The sequence below is a fragment of the Heterodontus francisci genome, chromosome 11 (assembly GCF_036365525.1).
Source record: "Heterodontus francisci isolate sHetFra1 chromosome 11, sHetFra1.hap1, whole genome shotgun sequence".
Classification (NCBI taxonomy): domain Eukaryota; kingdom Metazoa; phylum Chordata; class Chondrichthyes; order Heterodontiformes; family Heterodontidae; genus Heterodontus; species Heterodontus francisci.
The window spans coordinates 27,574,031-27,595,138 of NC_090381.1; the positions used below are offsets into that span (position 1 = coordinate 27,574,031).

Here is a 21,108-nt window from a genome sequence, read left to right on the forward strand (position 1 = left end):
CTCTGTGGAACTGTACTCCAGCACATGTCTTTCTCTGTGGAATTGTACTCCAGAACAAGTCATTCTCTGTGGAACTGTACTCCAGAACAAATCAGTCTCTGTGGAACTGTATCCCAGCACAACTCAGTCTCCGTGGAACTGTATCCCAGCACAAGTCTGTCTCTGTGGAACTGTACTCCAGAACAAATCAGTCTCTGTGGAACTGTATCCCAGCACAAATCGGTTTCTGTGGAACTGTATTCCGGAACAAGTGAGTCTCTATGGAACCGTACTCCAGAACAAATCAGTCTCTGTGGAACTGTAATCCAGAACAAGTCTGTCTATAAGGAACTGTACTCCAGAACAAATCAGTCTCAGTGGAACTGTACTGCAGAACAAGTCAGTCTCTGTGGAACTGTACACCAGAACAAATCAGTCCCTGTGGAACTGTATCCCAGCACAACTCAGTCTCTATGGAACTGTACTCCAGAACAAGTCAGTATCTGAGGAAATGTACACCAGAACAAATCAGTCTCTGTGGAACTGTATCCCAGCACACGTTAGTCTTTGTGGAACTGTACTCCAGAGCAAGTCAGTCTCTGTGGAACTGTATTCCAGAACAAGTGAGTATCTGTCAAACTGTATTCCAGAACAGGTCGGTCTCTGTGGAACTGTACTCCAGAACAAATCAGTCTCTGTGGAACTGTATCCCAGCACAGGTTAGGCTTTGTGGAACTGTACTCCAGAGCAAGTCAGTCTCTGTGGAACTGTATCCCAACACCAGTCAAATTCTGTGGAAAAGTATCCCAGTACAAGTCAGTCTCTGTGGAACTGTATCCCAGCACACGTTAGTCTTTGTAGAACTGTACTCCAGAGCAAGTCAGTCTCTGTGGAACTATATTCCAGAACAAGTGTGTTTCTGCCAAACTGTATTCCAGAACAAGTCAGTCTCTGTGGAACTGTACTCCAGAACAAATCAGTCTCTGTGGAACTGTATCCCAGCACAAGTCAGTTTCTGTGGAACTGTATCCCAGAACAAGTCAGTCTCTATGGAACTGTACTCCAGAACAAATCAGTCTCTGTGGAACTGTACTTCAGAACAAGTCAGTATCTGAGGAAATGTACTCCAGAACAAATCAGTCTCTGTGGAACTGTATCCCAGCACACGTTAGTCTTTGTGGAACTGTACTCCAGAGCAAGTCAGTCTCTATGGAACTGTACTCCAGAACAAATCAGTCTCTCTGGAACTGTACTCCAGAGCAAGTCAGTCTCTGTGGAACTGTATTCCAGAACAAGTGAGTATCTGTCAAACTGTATTCCAGAACAGGTCAGTCTCTATGGAACTGTACTCCAGAACAAATCAGTCTCTCTGGAACTGTACTTCAGAGCAAGTCGGTATCTGAGGAAATGTACTCCAGAACAAATCAGTCTCTGTGGAACTGTATCTCAGCACACGTTAGTCTTTGTGGAACTGTACTCCAGAGCAAGTCAGTCTCTGTGGAACTGTATTCCAGAACAAGTGAGTATCTGTCAAACTGTATTCCAGAACAGGTCAATCTCTGTGGAACTGTACTTCAGAACAAATCAGTCTCTGTGGAACTGTATCCCAGCACAGGTTAGTCTTTGTGGAACTGTACTCCAGAGCAAGTCAGTCTCTGTGGAACTGTATCCCAACACAAGTCAGATTCTGTGGAACAGTATCCCAGTACAAGTCAGTCTCTGTGGAACTGTATCCCAGCACAAGTTAGTCTTTGTAGAACTGTACTCCAGAGCAAGTCAGTCTCTGTGGAACTATATTCCAGAACAAGTGTGTCTCTGCCAAACTGTATTCCAGAACAAGTCAGTCTCTGTGGAATTGTACTCCAGAACAAATCAGTCTCTGCGGAACTGTATCCCAGCACAAGTCAGTCTCTGTGGAACTGTATTCCAGAACAAGTGAGTCTCTCTCAAACTGTATTTCAGAACAAGTCTGTCTCCGTGGTACTATATACCAGAAAAAGTCCGTCTCTGTGGAACTGTATCGCAGAAGAAATCGGTCTCTGTGGAACTGTACTCCAGCACAAGTCAGTCTCCGTGGAACTGGATCAAAGCACAAGTATGTCTCTGTGGAACTGTACTCCAGAACAAGTCAGTCTCTGTGGAACTGTATCCCAGAACAAATCAGTCTCTGTGGAAATGTACTGCAGAGCAAGTCAGTCTCTTTGGAAATGTACTCCAGAACAAATCAGTCTCTGTGGAACTGTATCCCAGCACAAGTCAGTCTCTATGGAACTGGACTGCAGAACAAGTCAGTCTCTTTGGAACTGTACTGCAGAACAAGTCCGTCTCTGTGGAACTGTACTCCAGAACAAATCAGTCTCTGTGGAAATGTATCCCAGAACAAGTCTGTGTCCGTGGAACTGTACTCCAGAACAAGTTAGTGTATCTGGAACAGTACTCCAGAACAAGTTAGTCTCTGTGGAGCTGCTTACCAGAGCAAGTCAGTCTCTGTGCTACTATATACCAGAAAAAGTCAGTCTCTGTGGAACTTTGGAGATAGTGATCACAATTCTGTAGCATTCACTGTGGTAATGGAGAGGGATAGGTATGTGCAACAGGGCAAGGTTTACAATTGGGGGAAGGGTAGATATGATGCTGTCAGGCAGGAACTGAGGAGCATAAGTTGGGAGCATATGCTGGCAGGGAAGGGCATGGTCGAAATGTGGAACTTTTTCAAGGAGCAGATAGTAGGGGCCATTGATAAGCATGTCCCTGTCAGACAGGGAAGGGATGGTCATGTGAGGGAACCGTGGTTGACAAGAGAGGTTGAGAGTCTTGTTAGGAAGAAGAAGGATGCGTATATAAGGTTGAGGAAAAAGGGCACATGCATAGCTCTGGAGGGATACAAGATGGCCAGGAAGGATCTGAAGAAAGGGATTAGGAGAGCTAAGAGAGGGCATGAAAAATGCTTGGCGGGTAGGATAAAAGAAAACCCCAAGGCCTTTTACGCGTATGTCAGAAATATGAGGATGACTAGGGGGACCGTAGGTCCGGTCAAGGACAATAGCGGGAGACTGTGTGTTGAGCCGGAAGAGATAAGTGAGGTTTTGAATGAGTACTTCTCTTCGGTATTTACGAATGAGAAGGGGTGTATTACTGAAGAGGACGGTGTGAAACAGACTGGTAAGCTCGAGGAAGTGCTCGTTAGGAGGGAAGATGTGTTGGGGTTTTTGAATAACTTGAAGATAGACAAGTCTCCCGGGCCTGACGGGGTATATCCAAGGATGTTATGGGAAGCAAGGGATGAAATTGCAGAGCCGCTGGCAATGATCTTTTCATCTTCTCTGTTGACGGGGGTGGTACCAGGTGATTGGAGGGTGGCAAATGTTGTGCCCCTGTTCAAGAAAGGGAATAGGAACAACCCTGGGAATTACAGGCCAGTTAGTCTTACTTCGGTGGTAGGCAAGTTGATGGAAAAGGTGCTGAGGGATAGGATTTCTGAGCATCTGGAAAGACACTGCTTGATTCAGGACAGTCAGCACGGTTTTGTGAGGGGTAGGTCTTGCCTCACAAGCCTGATTGAATTCTTTGAGCAGGTGACCAAGCAAGTGGATGAGGGTAAACCAGTGGATGTGGTGTACATGGATTTTAGTAAGGCATTTGATAAGGTCCCCCATGGTAGACTTATGGAGAAAGTCAGGAGGCATGGGATAGTGGGGAATGTGGCCAGTTGGATTAAGAATTGGCTAACTGATAGAAGGCAGAGAGTGGTCTTAGATGGTAAATACTCAGCCTGGAGCCCAGTTACCAGTGGCGTGCCACAGGGATCAGTTCTGGGTCCTCTCCTGTTTGTGATTTTTATTAACGACTTGGATGAGGAAGTCGAAGGGTGGGTCAGTAAATTTGCAGATGATACAAAGGTTGGTGGAGTTGTGGATACCGAGGAGGGCTATTGTCGTCTGCAAAGGGACTTGGATAGGTTGCAGTGCTGGGCTGAAAAGTGGCAGATGGAGTTTAACCCTGAAAAGTGTGAGGTCGTCCATTTTGGAAGGACAAACACGAATGCAAAATACTGGGTTAACGGTAGGGTTCTTGGGCATGTGGAGGAGCAGAGAGACCTTGGGGTCTATGTGCATAGATCGTTGAAAGTTGCAACTCAAGTGGATAGGGCTGTGAAGAAGGCATATGGGGTGTTAGCGTTCATTAGCAGAGGGATTGAATTTAAGAGCCGTGAGGTGATGATGCAGCTGTACAGGACCTTGGTAAGGCCTCATTTGGAGTACTGTGTGCAGTTCTGGTCGCCTCATTTTAGGAAGGATGTGGAAGCCTTGGAGAGGGTGCAGAGGAGATTTACCAGGATGTTGCCTGGAATGGAGAATAAGTCTTACGAGGAAAGGCTGAACATTCTAGGCCTCTTCTCATTAGAACGGAGAAGGATGAGGGGTGACATGATAGAGGTTTATAAGATGATCAGGGGAATAGATAGGGTAGACAGTCAGAAACTTTTTCCCCGGGTGGAGCAAAGCGTTACAAGGGGTCATAAATTTAAGGTGAAGGGTGGGAGATATAAGGGGGATGTCAGGGGAAGGTTCTTTACCCAGAGAGTGGTCGGGGCATGGAATGCCTTGCCTGGGGAAGTTGTTGAGTCAGAAACTTTAGGGACTTTCAAACGGCTTTTAGATAGGTATATGGATAAAGGAGAATGATGGGGTATAGATTAAATTGTCCTTGACAGAGGACAAAGGATCGGCACAACATCGTGGGCCGAAGGGCCTGTTCTGTGCTGTATTTTTCTATGTTCTATGTTCTAACTGTATCCCAGCACAAGTCAGTCTCCGTGGAACTGTATCCCAGCACAAGTCTGTCTCTGTGGAACTGTACTCCAGCACATGTCTTTCTCTGTGGAATTGTACTCCAGAACAAGTCATTCTCTGTGGAACTGTACTCCAGAACAAATCAGTCTCTGTGGAACTGTATCCCAGCACAACTCAGTCTCCGTGGAACTGTATCCCAGCACAAGTCTGTCTCTGTGGAACTGTACTCCAGAACAAATCAGTCTCTGTGGAACTGTATCCCAGCACAAATCGGTTTCTGTGGAACTGTATTCCGGAACAAGTGAGTCTCTATGGAACCGTACTCCAGAACAAATCAGTCTCTGTGGAACTGTAATCCAGAACAAGTCTGTCTATAAGGAACTGTACTCCAGAACAAATCAGTCTCAGTGGAACTGTACTGCAGAACAAGTCAGTCTCTGTGGAACTGTACACCAGAACAAATCAGTCCCTGTGGAACTGTATCCCAGCACAACTCAGTCTCTATGGAACTGTACTCCAGAACAAGTCAGTATCTGAGGAAATGTACACCAGAACAAATCAGTCTCTGTGGAACTGTATCCCAGCACACGTTAGTCTTTGTGGAACTGTACTCCAGAGCAAGTCAGTCTCTGTGGAACTGTATTCCAGAACAAGTGAGTATCTGTCAAACTGTATTCCAGAACAGGTCGGTCTCTGTGGAACTGTACTCCAGAACAAATCAGTCTCTGTGGAACTGTATCCCAGCACAAGTCAGTCTCTATGGAACTGGACTGCAGAACAAGTCAGTCTCTTTGGAACTGAACTGCAGAACAAGTCCGTCTCTGTGGAACTGTACTCCAGAACAAATCAGTTTCTGTGGAAATGTATCCCAGAACAAGTCTGTGTCTGTGGAACTGTACTCCAGAACACGTTAGTGTCTCTGGAACAGTACTCCAGAACAAGTTAGTCTCTGTGGAGCTGCATACCAGAGCAAGTCAGTCTCTGTGGTACTATATACCAGAAAATGTCAGTCTCTGTGGAACTGTATCCCAGCACAAGTCAGTCTCTGTGGGACTGTATCCCAGCACAAGTCTGTCTCTGTGGAACTGTACTCCAGCACAAGTCAGTCTCTGTGGGACTGTATCCCAGCACAAGTCTGTCTCTGTGGAACTGTACTCCAGCACATGTCTTTCTCTGTGGAAGTGTACTCCAGAACAAGGCATTCTCTGTGGAACTGTACTCCAGAACAAATCAGTCTCTGTGGAACTGTATCCCAGCACAAGTCAGTCTCTGTGGAACTGTATTCCAGAACAAGTGAGTATCTGTCAAACTGTATTCCAGAACAGGTCGGTCTCTATGGAACCGTACTCCAGAACAAATCAGTCTCTGTGGAACTGTAATCCAGAACAAGTCAGTCTCTGTGGAACTGTACACAAGAACAAATCAGTCTCTGTGGAACTGTATCCCAGCACAACTCAGTCTCTATGGAACTGTACTCCAGAACAAGTCAGTATCTGAGGAAATGTACTCCAGAACAAATCAGTCTCTGTGGAACTGTATCCCAGCACACGTTAGTCTTTGTGGAACTGTACTCCAGAGCAAGTCAGTCTCTGTGGAACTGTATTCCAGAACATGTGAGTATCTGTCAAACTGTATTCCAGAACAGGTCAGTCTCTGTGGAACTGTACTCCAGAACATATCAGTCTCTGTGGAACTGTATCCCAGCACAAGTCAGTCTCTATGGAACTGGACTCCAGAACAGGTCAGTCTCTGTGGAACTGTACTGCAGAACAAGTCAGTCTCTGTGGAACTGGACTCCAGAACAAATCAGTCTCTGTGGAACTGTATCCCAGAACAAGTCTGTGTCTGTGGAACTGTACTCCAGAAAAAGTCAGTGTCTCTGGAACAGTACTCCAGATCAAGTCAGTCTCTGTGGAGCTGCATACCAGAGCAAGTCAGTCTCTGTGGTACTATATACCAGAAAAAGTCAGTCTCTGTGAAACTGTATCCCAGCACAAGTCAGTCTCCGTGGAACTGTATCCCAGCACAAGTCTGTCTCTGTGGAACTGTACTCCAGAACAAGTGAGTCTCTGTGGAACTGTATCCCAAACAAGTCAATCTCAGTGGAATTGTACTACGGAACAAGTCAGTCTCTGTGGAACTGTATACCAGAACAAGTCAGTGTCTGTGGAACTGTACTCCAGTACAAGTAAGTGTCTGTGGAACTGCATCCCAGCACAAGTCTGTCTCTGTGGAATTGTACTCCAGAACAAGTCATTCTCTGTGGAACTGTACTCCAGAACAAGTCAGTCTCTGTGGAACTGTATTCCAGAACAAGCAAGTCTCTGTCAAACTGTATTCCAGAACAAGTCAGTCTCTCTGGAACTGTACTCCAGAACAAATCAGTCTCTGTGGAACTGTATTCCGGAACAAGTGAGTCTCTGTGGAACTGTATCGCAGAAGAAATCAGTCTCTGTGGAACTGTACTCCAGCACAAGTCAGTCTCCGTGGAACTGTATCACAGCACAAGTCTGTCTCTGTGGAATTGTACTCCAGAACAAGTCTGTCTCTGTGGAACTGTACTCCTGAACAAATCAGTCTCCGTGGAACTGTATCCCAGAACAAGTTAGTCTTTGTGGAACTGTACTCCAGAGCAAGTCAGTCTCCATGGAACTGTATTCCAGAACAGGTGAGTCTCTGTGGTACTATGTACCAGAAAAAGTCAGTCTCTGTGGAACTGTATCCCAGCACAAGTCAGTCTCCGTGGAACTGTATCCCAGCACAAGTCTGTCTGTGTGGAACTGTACTCCAGAACAAATCAGTCTCTGTGGAACTGTATCCCAGCACAAGTCAGTTTCTGTGGAACTGTACTCCAGAACAAATCAGTCTCAGTGGAACTGTACTGCAGAACAAGTCAGTCTCTGTGGAGCTGTACTCCAGAACAAATCAGTCTCTGTGGAACTGTATCCCAAAACAAGTCAGTCTCTATGGAACTGTACTCCAGAACAAATCAGTCTCTGTGGAACTGTACTTCAGAACAAGTCAGTATCTGAGGAAATGTACTCCAGAACAAATCAGTCTCTGTGGAACTGTATCCCAGCACACGTTAGTCTTTGTGGAACTGTACTCCAGAGCAAGTCAGTCTCTATGGAACTGTACTCCAGAACAAATCAGTCTCTCTGGAACTGTACTCCAGAGCAAGTCAGTCTCTGTGGAACTGTATTCCAGAACAAGTGAGTATCTGTCAAACTGTATTCCAGAACAGGTCAGTCTCTATGGAACTGTACTCCAGAACAAATCAGTCTCTCTGGAACTGTACTTCAGAGCAAGTCGGTATCTGAGGAAATGTACTCCAGAACAAATCAGTCTCTGTGGAACTGTATCTCAGCACACGTTAGTCTTTGTGGAACTGTACTCCAGAGCAAGTCAGTCTCTGTGGAACTGTATTCCAGAACAAGTGAGTATCTGTCAAACTGTATTCCAGAACAGGTCAGTCTCTGTGGAACTGTATTCCAGAACAAATCAGTCTCTGTGGAACTGTATCCCAGCACAGGTTAGTCTTTGTGGAACTGTACTCCAGAGCAAGTCAGTCTCTGTGGAACTGTATCCCAACACAAGTCAGATTCTGTGGAACAGTATCCCAGTACAAGTCAGTCTCTGTGGAACTGTATCCCAGCACAAGTTAGTCTTTGTAGAACTGTACTCCAGAGCAAGTCAGTCTCTGTGGAACTATATTCCAGAACAAGTGTGTCTCTGCCAAACTGTATTCCAGAACAAGTCAGTCTCTGTGGAATTGTACTCCAGAACAAATCAGTCTCTGCGGAACTGTATTCCAGAACAAGTGAGTCTCTCTCAAACTGTATTCCAGAACAAGTCAGTCTCTGTGGTACTATATACCAGAAAAAGTCAGTCTCTGTGGAACTGTATCGCAGAAGAAATCAGTCTCTGTGGAACTGTACTCCAGCACAAGTCAGTCTCCGTGGAACAGTATCACAGCACAAGTATGTCTCTGTGGAACTGTACTCCAGAACAAGTCAGTCTCTGTGGAACTGTATCCCAGAACAAGTCAGTCTCTATGGAACTGTACTCCAGAACAAATCAGTCTCTGTGGAACTGTACTGCAGAACAAGTCAGTCTCTGTGGAACAGTACTCCAGAACAAATCAGTCTCTGTGGAACTGCATCCCAGCACAAGTCAGTCTCTGTGGAACTGTATCCCAGAACAAGTCACTCTCTGTGGAACTGTATTCCAGAACAAGGGAGTCTCTATTGAACTGTACTCCAGAACAAATCAGTCTCTGTGGAACTTTATTCCAGAACAAGTCAGTCTCTAAGGAACTGTACTCCAGAAGAAATCAGTCTCTGTGGAACTGTACTGCAGAACAAATCAGTCTCCGTGGAACTGTACGCCAGAACAAATCAGTCTCTGTGGAACTGTATCCCTGCACAAGTCAGTCTCTATGGAACTGTACTCCAGAACAAATCAGTCTCTGTGGAACTATACTGCAGAACAAGTCAGTCTCTGTGGAACTGTACTCCAGAGCAAGACAGTCTCTGTGGAACTGTATTCCAGAACAAGTGAGTCTCTGTCAAACTTTATTCCAGAACAGGTCAGTCTCTGTGGAACTGTAGTCCAGAACAAATCAGTCTCTGTGGAACTGTATCCCAGAACAAGTCAGTCTCTGTGGAACTGTATCCCAGCAGAAGTCTGTCTTTGTGGAACTGTACTCCAGAGCAAATCAGTCTCTGTGGAACTGTATTCCAGAACAAGTGAGTCTCTGTGGAACTGTATCCCAAACAAGTCAATCTCAGTGGAATTGTACTACAGAACACGTCAGTCTCTGTGGAACTGTATACCAGAACAAGTCAGTGTCTGTGGAACTGTACTCCAGTACAAGTAAGTGTCTGTGGAACTGTATCCCAGCACAAGTCTGTCTCTGTGGAATTGTACGCCAGAACAAGTCATTCTCTGTGGAATTGTACTCCAGAACAAGTCAGTCTCTGTGGAACTGTATTCCAGAACAAGTGAGTCCCTGTCAAACTGTATTCCAGAACATGTCAGTCTCTCTGGAACTGTACTCCAGAACAAATCAGTCTCTGTGGAACTGTATTCCAGAACAAGTGAGTCTCTGTCAAACTGTATGCCAGAACAAGTCAGTCTCTGTGGAACTGTACTCCTGAACAAATCAGTCTCCGTGGAACTGTATCCTAGAACAAGTTAGTCTTTGTGGAACTGTACTCCAGAGCAAGTCAGTCACGGTGGAACTGTATCGCAGAAGAAATCAGTCTCTGTGGAACTGTACTCCAGCACAAGTCAGTCTCCGTGGAACAGTATCACAGCACAAGTATGTCTCTGTGGAACTGTACTCCAGAACAAGTCAGTCTCTGTCAAACTATATTCCAGAACAAGTCATTCTCTGTGGAACTGTGGTCCAGAACAAATCAGTCTCTGTGGAACTGTATCCCAAAACAAGTCAGTCTCTATGGAACTGTACTCCAGAACAAATCAGTATCTGTGGAACTGTACTTCAGAACAAGTCAGTATCTGAGGAAATGTACTCCAGAACAAATCAGTCTCTGTGGAACTGTATTCCAGAACAAGTCAGTCTCTGTGGAACTGTACTGCAGAACAAGTCAGTCTCTGTGGAACTGTACTCCAGAACAAATCAGTCTCTGTGGAACTGTATCCCAGCACACGTTAGTCTTTGTGGAACTGTACTCCAGAGCAAGCCAGTCTCTATGGAACTGTACTCCAGAACATATCAGTCTCTCTGGAACTGTACTCCAGAGCAAGTCAGTCTCTGTGGAACTGTATTCCAGAACAAGTCAGTCTCTGTGGAACTGTACTGCAGAACAAGTCAGTCTCTGTGGAACTGTACTCCAGAACAAATCAGTCTCTGTGGAAATGTATCCCAGAACAAGTCTGTGTCTGTGGAACTGTACTCCAGAACAAGTCAGTATATCTGGAACAGTACTCCAGAACAAGTCAGTCTCTGTGGAGCTGCATACCAGAGCAAGTCAGTCTCTGTGGTACTATATACCAGAAAAAGTCAGTCTCTGTGGAACTGTATCCCAGCACAAGCCAGTCTCCGTGGAACTGTATTTCAGCACAAGTCTGTCTCTGTGGAACTGTACTCCAGAACAAGTGAGTCTCTGTGGAACTGTATCCCAAACAAGTCAATCTCAGTGGAATTGTGCGACAGAACAAGTCAGTCTCTGTGGAACTGGATACCAGAACAAGTCAGTGTCTGTGGAACTGTACTCCAGTACAAATAAGTGTCTGTGGAACAGTATCCCAGCACAAGTCTGTCTCTGTGGAATTGTACTCCAGAACAAGTAATTCTCTGTGGAACTGTACTCCAGAACACGTCAGTCTCTGTGGAACTGTATTCCAGAACAAGTGAGTCTCTGCCAAACTGTATTCCAGAACAAGTCAGTCTCTCTGGAACTGTACTCCAGAACAAATCAGTCTCTGTGGAACTGTATTCCAGAACAAGTGAGTCTCTGTCAAACTGTATGCCAGAAAAAGTCAGTCTCTGTGGAACTGTACTCCTGAACAAATCAGTCTCCGTGGAACTGTATCCCAGAACAAGTTAGTCTTTGTGGAACTGTACTCCAGAGCAAGTCAGTCTCCGTGGAACTGTATTCCAGAACAAGTGAGTCTCTGTGGTACTATATACCAGAAAAAGTCATTCTCTGTGGAAATGTATCCCAGCACAAGTCAGTCTCCGTGGAACTGTATCCCAGCACAAGTCTGTCTGTGTGGAACTGTACTCCAGAACAAATCAGTCTCTGTGGAACTGTATCCCAGCACAAGTCAGTTTCTGTGGAACTGTATCCCAGAACAAGTCAGTCTCTGTGGAACTGTACTCCAGAACAAATCAGTCTCAGTGGAACTGTACTGCAGAACAAGTCAGTCTCTGTGGAGCTGTACTCCAGAACAAATCAGTCTCTGTGGAACTGTATCCCAAAACAAGTCAGTCTCTATGGAACTGTACTCCAGAACAAATCAGTCTCTGTGGAACTGTACTCCAGAACACGTCAGTCTCTGTCAAACTATATTCCAGAACAAGTCATTCTCTGTGGAACTGTGGTCCAGAACAAATCAGTCTCTGTGGAACTGTATCCCGAAACAAGTCAGTCTCTATGGAACTGTACTCCAGAACAAATCAGTATCTGTGGAACTGTGCTTCAGAACAAGTCAGTATCTTAGGAAATGTACTCCAGAACAAATCAGTCTCTGTGGAACTGTATTCCAGAACAAGTCAGTCTCTGTGGAACTGTACTGCAGAACAAGTCAGTCTCTGTGGAACTGTACTCCAGAACAAATCAGTCTCTGTGGAACTGTATCCCAGCACACGTTAGTCTTTGTGGAACTGTACTCCAGAGCAAGCCAGTCTCTATGGAACTGTACTGCAGAACAAATCAGTCTCTCTGGAACTGTATTCCAGAACAAGTCAGTCTCTGTGGAACTGTACTGCAGAACAAGTCAGTCTCTGTGGAACTGTACTCCAGAACAAATCAGTCTCTGTGGAAATGTATCCCAGAACAAGTCTGTGTCTGTGGAACTGTACTCCAGAACAAGTCAGTATCTCTGGAACTGTACTCCAGAACAAGTCAGTCTCTGTGGAGCTGCATACCAGAGCAAGTCAGTCTCTGTGGTACTATATACCAGAAAAAGTCAGTCTCTGTGGAACTGTATCCCAGCACAAGCCAGTCTCCGTGGAACTGTATTCCAGCACAAGTCTGTCTCTGTGGAACTGTACTCCAGAACAAGTGAGTCTCTGTGGAACTGTATCCCAAACAAGTCAATCTCAGTCGAATTGTACTACAGAACAAGTCAGTCTCTGTGGAACTGTATACCAGAACAAGTCAGTGTCTGTGGAACTGTACTCCAGTACAAATAAGTGTCTGTGGAACTGTATCCCAGCACAAGTCTGTCTCTGTGGAACTGTATCCCAAACAAGTCAATCTCAGTGGAATTGTACTACAGAACAAGTCAGTCTCTGTGGAACTGTATACCAGAACAAGTCAGTGTCTGTGGAACTGTACTCCAGTACAAATAAGTGTCTGTGGAACTGTATCCCAGCACAAGTCTGTCTCTGTGGAATTGTACTCCAGAACAAGTAAATCTCTGTGGAACTGTACTCCAGAACACCACAGTCTCTGTGGAACTGTATTCCAGAACAAGTGAGTCTCTGCCAAACTGTATTCCAGAACAAGTCAGTCTCTCTGGAACTGTACTCCAGAACTATTCAGTCTCTGTGGAACTGTATTCCAGAACAAGTCAGTCTCTGTGGAACTGTACTCCTGAACAAATCAGTCTCCGTGGAACTGTATCCCAGAACAAGTTAGTCTTTGTGGAACTGTACTCCAGAGCAAGTCAGTCTCCGTGGAACTGTATTCCAGAACAAGTGAGTCTCTGTGGTACTATATACCAGAAAAAGTCATTCTCTGTGGAACTGTATCCCAGCACAAGTCAGTCTCCATGGAACTGTATCCCAGCACAAGTCTGTCTGTGTGGAACTGTACTCCAGAACAAATCAGTCTCTGTGGAACTGTATCCCAGCACAAGTCAGTTTCTGTGGAACTGTATCCCAGAACAAGTCAGTCTCTGTGGAACTGTACTCCAGAACAAATCAGTCTCAGTGGAAGTGTACTGCAGAACAAGTCAGTCTCTGTGGAGCTGTACTCCAGAACAAATCAGTCTCTGTGGAACTGTATCCCAAAACAAGTCAGTCTCTATTGAACTGTACTCCAGAACAAATCAGTCTCTGTGGAACTGTACTGCAGAACAAGTCAGTCTCTGTGGAACAGTACTCCAGAACAAATCAGTCTCTGTGGAACTGCATCCCAGCACAAGTCAGTCTTTGTGGAACTGTATCCCAGAACAAGTCACTCTCTGTGGAACTGTATTCCAGAACAAGGGAGTCTCTATTGAACTGTACTCCAGAACAAATCAGTCTCTGTGGAACTGTATCCCAACACAAGTCAGATTCTGTGGAACAGTATCCCAGTACAAGTCAGTCTCTGTGGAACTGTATCCCAGCACAAGTTAGTCTTTGTAGAACTGTACTCCAGAGCAAGTCAGTCTCTGTGGAACTATATTCCAGAACAAGTGTGTCTCTGCCAAACTGTATTCCAGAACAAGTCAGTCTCTGTGGAATTGTACTCCAGAACAAATCAGTCTCTGTGGAACTGTATCCCAGCACAAGTCAGTCTCTGTGGAACTGTATTCCAGAACAAGTGAGTCTCTCTCAAACTGTATTCCAGAACAAGTCAGTCTCTGTGGTACTATATACCAGAAAAAGTCAGTCTCTGTGGAACTGTATCGCAGAAGAAATCAGTCTCTGTGGAACTGTACTCCAGCACAAGTCAGTCTCCGTGGAACAGTATCACAGCACAAGTATGTCTCTGTGGAACTGTACTCCAGAACAAGTCAGTCTCTGTCAAACTATATTCCAGAACAAGTCATTCTCTGTGGAACTGTGGTCCAGAACAAATCAGTCTCTGTGGAACTGTATCCCAAAACAAGCCAGTCTCTATGGAACTGTACTCCAGAACAAATCAGTATCTGTGGAACTGTACTTCAGAACAAGTCAGTATCTTAGGAAATGTACTCCAGAACAAATCAGTCTCTGTGGAACTGTATTCCAGAACAAGTCAGTCTCTGTGGAACTGTACTGCAGAACAAGTCAGTCTCTGTGGAACTGTACTCCAGAACAAATCAGTCTCTGTGGAACTGTATCCCAGCACACGTTAGTCTTTGTGGAACTGTACTCCAGAGCAAGCCAGTCTCTATGGAACTGTACTCCAGAACAAATCAGTCTCTCTGGAACTGTACTCCAGAGCAAGTCAGTCTCTGTGGAACTGTATTCCAGAACAAGTCAGTCTCTGTGGAACTGTACTGCAGAACAAGTCAGTCTCTGTGGAACTGTACTCCAGAACAAATCAGTCTCTGTGGAAATGTATCCCAGAACAAATCTGTGTCTGTGGAACTGTACTCCAGAACAAGTCAGTATCTCTGGAACAGTACTCCAGAACAAGTCAGACTCTGTGGAGCTGCATACCAGAGCAAGTCAGTCTCTGTGGTACTATATACCAGAAAAAGTCAGTCTCTGTGGAACTGTATCCCAGCACAAGCCAGTCTCCGTGGAACTGTATTCCAGCACAAGTCTGTCTCTGTGGAACTGTCCTCCAGAACAAGTGAGTCTCTGTGGAACTGTATCCCAAACAAGTCAATCTCAGTGGAATTGTACTACAGAACAAGTCAGTCTCTGTGGAACTGTATACCAGAACAAGTCAGTGTCTGTGGAACTGTACTCCAGTACAAATAAGTCTCTGTGGAACTGTATTCCAGAACAAGTGAGTCTCTGCCAAACTGTATTCCAGAACAATTCAGTCTCTCTGGAACTGTACTCCAGAACAAATCAGTCTCTGTGGAACTGTGTTCCGGAACAAGTGAGTCTCTGTCAAACTGTATGCCAGAACAAGTCAGTCTCTGTGGAACTGTACTCCTGAACAAATCAGTCTCCGTGGAACTGTATCCCAGAACAAGTTAGTCTTTGTGGAACTGTACTCCAGAGCAAGTCAGTCTCCGTGGAACTGTATTCCAGAACAAGTGAGTCTCTGTGGTACTATATACCAGATAAAGTCATTCTCTGTGGAACTGTATCCCAGCACAAGTCAGTCTCCGTGGAACTGTATCCCAGCACAAGTCTGTCTGTGTGGAACTGTACTCCAGAACAAATCAGTCTCTGTGGAACTGTATCCCAGCACAAGTCAGTTTCTGTGGAACTGTATCCCAGAACAAGTCAGTCTCTGTGGAACTGTACTCCAGAACAAATCAGTCTCAGTGGAACTGTACTGCAGAACAAGTCAGTCTCTGTGGAGCTGTACTCCAGAACAAATCCGTCTCTGTGGAACTGTATCCCAAAACAAGTCAGTCTCTATGGAACTGTACTCCAGAACAAATCAGTCTCTGTGGAACTGTACTGCAGAACAAGTCAGTCTCTGTGGAACAGTACTCCAGAACAAATCAGTCTCTGTGGAACTGCATCCCAGCACAAGTCAGTCTCTGTGGAACTGTATCCCAGAACAAGTCACTCTCTGTGGAACTGTATTCCAGAACAAGGGAGTCTCTATTGAACTGTACTCCAGAACAAATCAGTCTCTGTGGAACTGTATTCCAGAACAAGTCAGTCTCTAAGGAACTGTACTCCAGAAGAAATCAGTCTCTGTGGAACTGTACTGCAGAACAAATCAGTCTCCGTGGAACTGTACTCCAGAACAAATCAGTCTCTGTGGAACTGTATCCCTGCACAAGTCAGTCTCTATGGAACTGTACTCCAAAACAAATCAGTCTCTGTGGAACTATACTGCAGAACAAGTCAGTCTCTGTGGAACTGTATTCCAGAACAAGACAGTCTCTAAGGAACTGTACTCCAGAAGAAATCAGTCTCTGTGGAACTGTACTGCAGAACAAATCCGTCTCCGTGGAACTGTACTCCAGAACAAATCAGTCTGTGTGGAACTGTATCCCAGCACAAGTCAATTGCCAATGGAACTGTATCCCAGCACAAGTTAGTCTTTGTGGAACTGTACTCCAGAGCAAGTCAGTCTGTGTGGAACTGTACTCCAGAACAAATCAGTCTCTGTGGAACTGCATCCCAGCACAAGTTAGTCTCTGTGAAACTGGACCCCTGAACAAGTCAGTCTCTGTGGAGCTGTCTGCCAGAACAAGTCACTCTCTGTCAAACTGTACTCCAGAACAAGTAAGTCCCTGTCAAACTGTATGCCAGAACAAGTCAGTCTCTGTGGAACTGTACTCCTGAACAAATCAGTCTCCGTGGAACTGTATCCCAGAACAAGTTAGTCTTTGTGGAACTGTACTCCAGAACAAGTCAGTCTCCGTGGAACTGTATTCCAGAACAAGTGAGTCTCTGTGGTACTATATACCAGATAAAGTCATTCTCTGTGGAACTGTATCCCAGCACAAGTCAGTCTCCGTGGAACTGTATCCCAGCACAAGTCTGTCTGTGTGGAACTGTACTCCAGAACAAATCAGTCTCTGTGGAACTGTATCCCAGCACAAGTCAGTTTCTGTGGAACTGTATCCCAGAACAAGTCAGTCTCTGTGGAACTGTACTCCAGAACAAATCAGTCTCAGTGGAACTGTACTGCAGAACAAGTCAGTCTCTGTGGAGCTGTACTCCAGAACAAATCAGTCTCTGTGGAACTGTATCCCAAAACAAGTCAGTCTCTATGGAACTGTGCTCCAGAACAAATCAGTCTCTGTGGAACTGTACTGCAGAACAAGTCAGTCTCTGTGGAACTGTATCCCAGAACAAGTCTCTCTCTGTGGAACTGTATTCCAGAACAAGGGAGTCTCTATTGAACTGTACTCCAGAACAAATCAGTCTCTGTGGAACTGTATTCCAGAACAAGTCCGTCTCTAAGGAACTGTACTCCAGAAGAAATCAGTCTCTGTGGAACTGTACTGCAGAACAAATCAGTCTCCGTGGAACTGTACTCCAGAACAAATCAGTCTCTGTGGAACTGTATCCCTGCACAAGTCAGTCTCTATGGAACTGTACTCCAGAACAAATCAGTCTCTGTGGAACTATACTGCAGAACAAGTCAGTCTCTGTGGAACTGTATTCCAGAACAAGACAGTCTCTAAGGAACTGTACTCCAGAAGAAATCAGTCTCTGTGGAACTGTAGTGCAGAACAAATCCGTCTCCATGGAACTGTACTCCAGAACAAATCAGTCTGTGTGGAACTGTATCCCAGCACAAGTCAATCGCCAATGGAACTGTATCCCAGCACAAGTTAGTCTTTGTGGAACTGTACTCCAGAGCAAGTCAGTCTGTGTGGAACTGTACTCCAGAACAAATCAGTCTCTGTGGAACTGCATCCCAGCACAAGTTAGTCTCTGTAAAACTGGACCCCTGAACAAGTCAGTCTCTGTGGAGCTGTCTGCCAGAACAAGTCAGTCTCTGTCAAACTGTACTCCAGAACAAGTTAGTCCCTGTCAAACTGTACTCCAGAACAAGTCAGTCTCTGTGGAAATGTAGCCTAGAACAAGTCAGTCTCTGTCAAACTGTACTCCAGAACAAGTTAGTCCCTGTCAAACTGTACTCCAGAACAAGTCAGTCTCTGTGGAACTGTATCCCAGAATAAGACAGTCACTGTGGAACAGTATCCCAGAATAAGTCAGTCTCTGTGGAACAGTATCCCAGAATAAGTCAGTCTCTGTGGAACTGTACTCCAGAACAAGTCAGTCTCTGTGGAATAGTATCCCAGAACAAGTCAGTCTCTGTGGAACTGTACTCCAGAACAAGTCAGTCTCTGTAGAACTGGAAACCCAAAACAATTAATTCTCTGTCAGACTGTATCCCTGAACAAGTCTGTCTCTGTGGAAATGTACTAAAAAACAAATCACTCTCTGTGGAACTGTACTCCAGAACAAGCAAGTGTCTGTGGAACCATGCCCCAGCATGATTAAGTTTCTATGGATCTGTCTCCCAGCATGAGTCAGCGTCTGTGGAACTATATCTCAGCAATTAGTCAATATTTGTGGAACTTTCATGAAACAGCTCATTTGGAATTCCCAATTTGTCAGCTTTCTTTACCAAGGAACAAACAGCATTTAATTAATTAATTTTATTTTTTGTTAAAGCCAATCTCACAACACCAAGTTTGACTGTTAAAGTGAACGGTGGTTTGCGAACCTTGGATGTCAGCGAAGTAAAGAACAACATCAATGTTCGTATTTATTACTGGGAGAAAGGTGTGGAGCAACAGGTAGGGAACTTACTGTGATCAGGTACTGTGTGAAACATAGGGTCAAATCTTGTTGGAGTCAAGCAGTACACAACATATCCCCATTAGTTAGACTTTCATCTGCACCTTTCAACTTGAAAATCTTTCACACTGACACTTGCTGGAAGTGCAAGCTGATAATCGGCAGCGAGGGCAACAGGGTTTCTGGGATTAGTTAACGATGGGACCAACAGTGTATCTCCTTAATCAATGAGATTTAAGGGTTGAGAAAGAAGCAGAGGAATGCTGGAGAAGGTGAATTAGAGTGAAATCAGATACTGAATACAGAGTGGAAAGAGAGATTGGATTAAGAGAAAGAAAAATAGGGACCAAAAGGAAAAGAAGAAAAAATGTAAACATTTTAAATTTGACATTCTTAAAATCTCTAACTACAATTTAGTGCCCTAGCACTGAACTGCCGTCATCACACCGCTTCTCAAAAATTCATCCTTTGACCTCCCTCCTTCCTTGCAAACTACCGTCAAATCTTCAACCTCCCTTTCCTCTCCAAAGTCATTAACCGTGTTGTCGCCTCACAAATCCGTGCCTATCTTTCCCTTCAATCAGGTTTCTGCCCCAGCCAAGTTCCGAAATGACTCTTATCAAAGTCAGAAATGATATCCCATGTGATTATGACAAAGGTAAATTATCCCTCCTCATCTTTCTTGACCTGACTGCAGCCTGTGACACGGTTGTTCACACCATCCTCCTCCAATGCCTCTCCACTGTCATCCAGCGGGGTGTAACTGCATTTGTCTGCTTCCATTCTTATCTATCTAATTGTAACCATTGAATCACCTGCAGTGGCTTCTCTTCCCACTCCTGCACAGTTACCTCTGATGTCCCTTAAGGATCTATCTTTGATCCCCTCCTATTTCTCATCAACATGCTGCCCTTCGGCAGCATCATCTGAAAACACAATGTCAGTTTCCACAAGTAGGCTGATGACACCCAGCTCTACCTCACCACCGCCTCTCTCGACCCTCTCCACTGTCCCTAAATTGTCAGACTCCTTATCTGATATCCACTACTGGATGAACAGCAATTACCTCCAAGTAAATATTGGGAAGATTGAATCCATTTTCTTCAGTCGCCTACCACAAACTTCACTCCCTAACCACTAACTCCATCCTTCTCCCTGGTAACCATCTGAAACTGAATCAGATGGTGTCATATTTGAACTCGAGATGAACCTCCAAATGCATACCTGCGTTATCGCTAATATTGCCTATTTCCATCTCCGTAACATCTCCCAAATGTCCCCTGCCTCAGCTCATCTGCTGCTGAAACCCTCATTCATGGCTTTGTTACCTCTAGACTTGACTATTCCAAGGCAGTCCTGGTAGGGCTGCCATGTTTTACCCTCTGTAAACTTGAGGTCACCCAAAACTCTGCTGCCTGTGCCCTAATTGACATCAATTCCCATTCACCATTCACCCCTGTGCTCACTGACTTACATTGATCCCCGATTAAGCAACATCTCGATTTAAAAAATCTCATCCTTGTTTTCAAATCCCTCTGTGGCCTCGCCCCGCCCTATCTTTGTAATCTCCTCCAGCCCCACAACCCTCCGAGATATCTGGATTCATCTAATTCTGGCCTCTTGAGCATCCCCGATTTTAATCACTCTGCCTTCGGTTGCCTAGGCCCTGGAATTCACTCCCTCAACTCTCCACTTCTTTACCTCGCTTTCCTCCTTTAAGACACTCCTTAAAACCTACCTCTTTGACCAAACTTTTGGTATCTACCGTCGGGGTCATATTTTGGGACATTTTATTACGTTTAAGGTGCATTATAAATGCAAGTTGTTGTTGTTATCACATGCAGGAGGGCAGCAGAACATTTTAAATTGTTCCCTTTTTGGGCCAGGGAGATTGATTTGATTTTGTTAAAAGGGTATTTATCACTCTTTATCACCAGCCCTACATTTCTGCAGTGAGTTTATTTGTCAATTAATAAGCAAATCCAGCAAGATTTTGGAGGCTGAGGAAGAGATGCCATTTATGTGAAGCAAATCACAGATTGTTATAAATTGACCATCAAATTCTTGAGATTTGCAAATCACAGGGTATTTCTTAATGCACTGAACTCGCTGGCTGATTTGAATATTAATAACAGCATTATTTTTGCAGCAAGATTCATAAACCCCAATTCATGTGATCTGAGATCATTCTGGTTTATTCTTGGCTCCAGCAATCCTGTTTGTATCTGACAACCTCCTGACCCCACCTCTCACCAATGCTCCTAGCTCTGCTGTTCACTGTTCCTGGCTCTGCCTCCCACCACTGCTCATGGCTCTGATCCTCATTCTCCTGGCTTCACCCCTTACCATCGCTTCTGGGTCTGCCCCTCACCATTACTCCTGGCTCCACTTCTCACCATTGTTCCTGGCTGCACCCCTCACTCTCCTGCCTCCGCCCCTCACTGCCACTCTTGACCACCATGCACTGCGCAACCACCAACCCCCCACCCCCCCGCCCCCCCCCCCCCCCACCACCTCCTTCCCTCCCATCCCACTTACTAGCCTTAAGGA

The 21,108-nt window shown here is 45.2% G+C and overlaps 1 protein-coding gene across 1 annotated transcript in view; it reads left to right on the forward strand.

Moving 5' to 3' along the window:
• The window catches only part of LOC137374827 (interleukin-20 receptor subunit beta-like), a 194,195-nt gene that overhangs the window by 148,604 nt on the left and 24,483 nt on the right, over positions 1-21,108 (forward strand). The window contains 1 exon segment of the mRNA XM_068041360.1: positions 18,433-18,557. Coding sequence (XP_067897461.1) covers positions 18,433-18,557 — 125 coding nt within the window.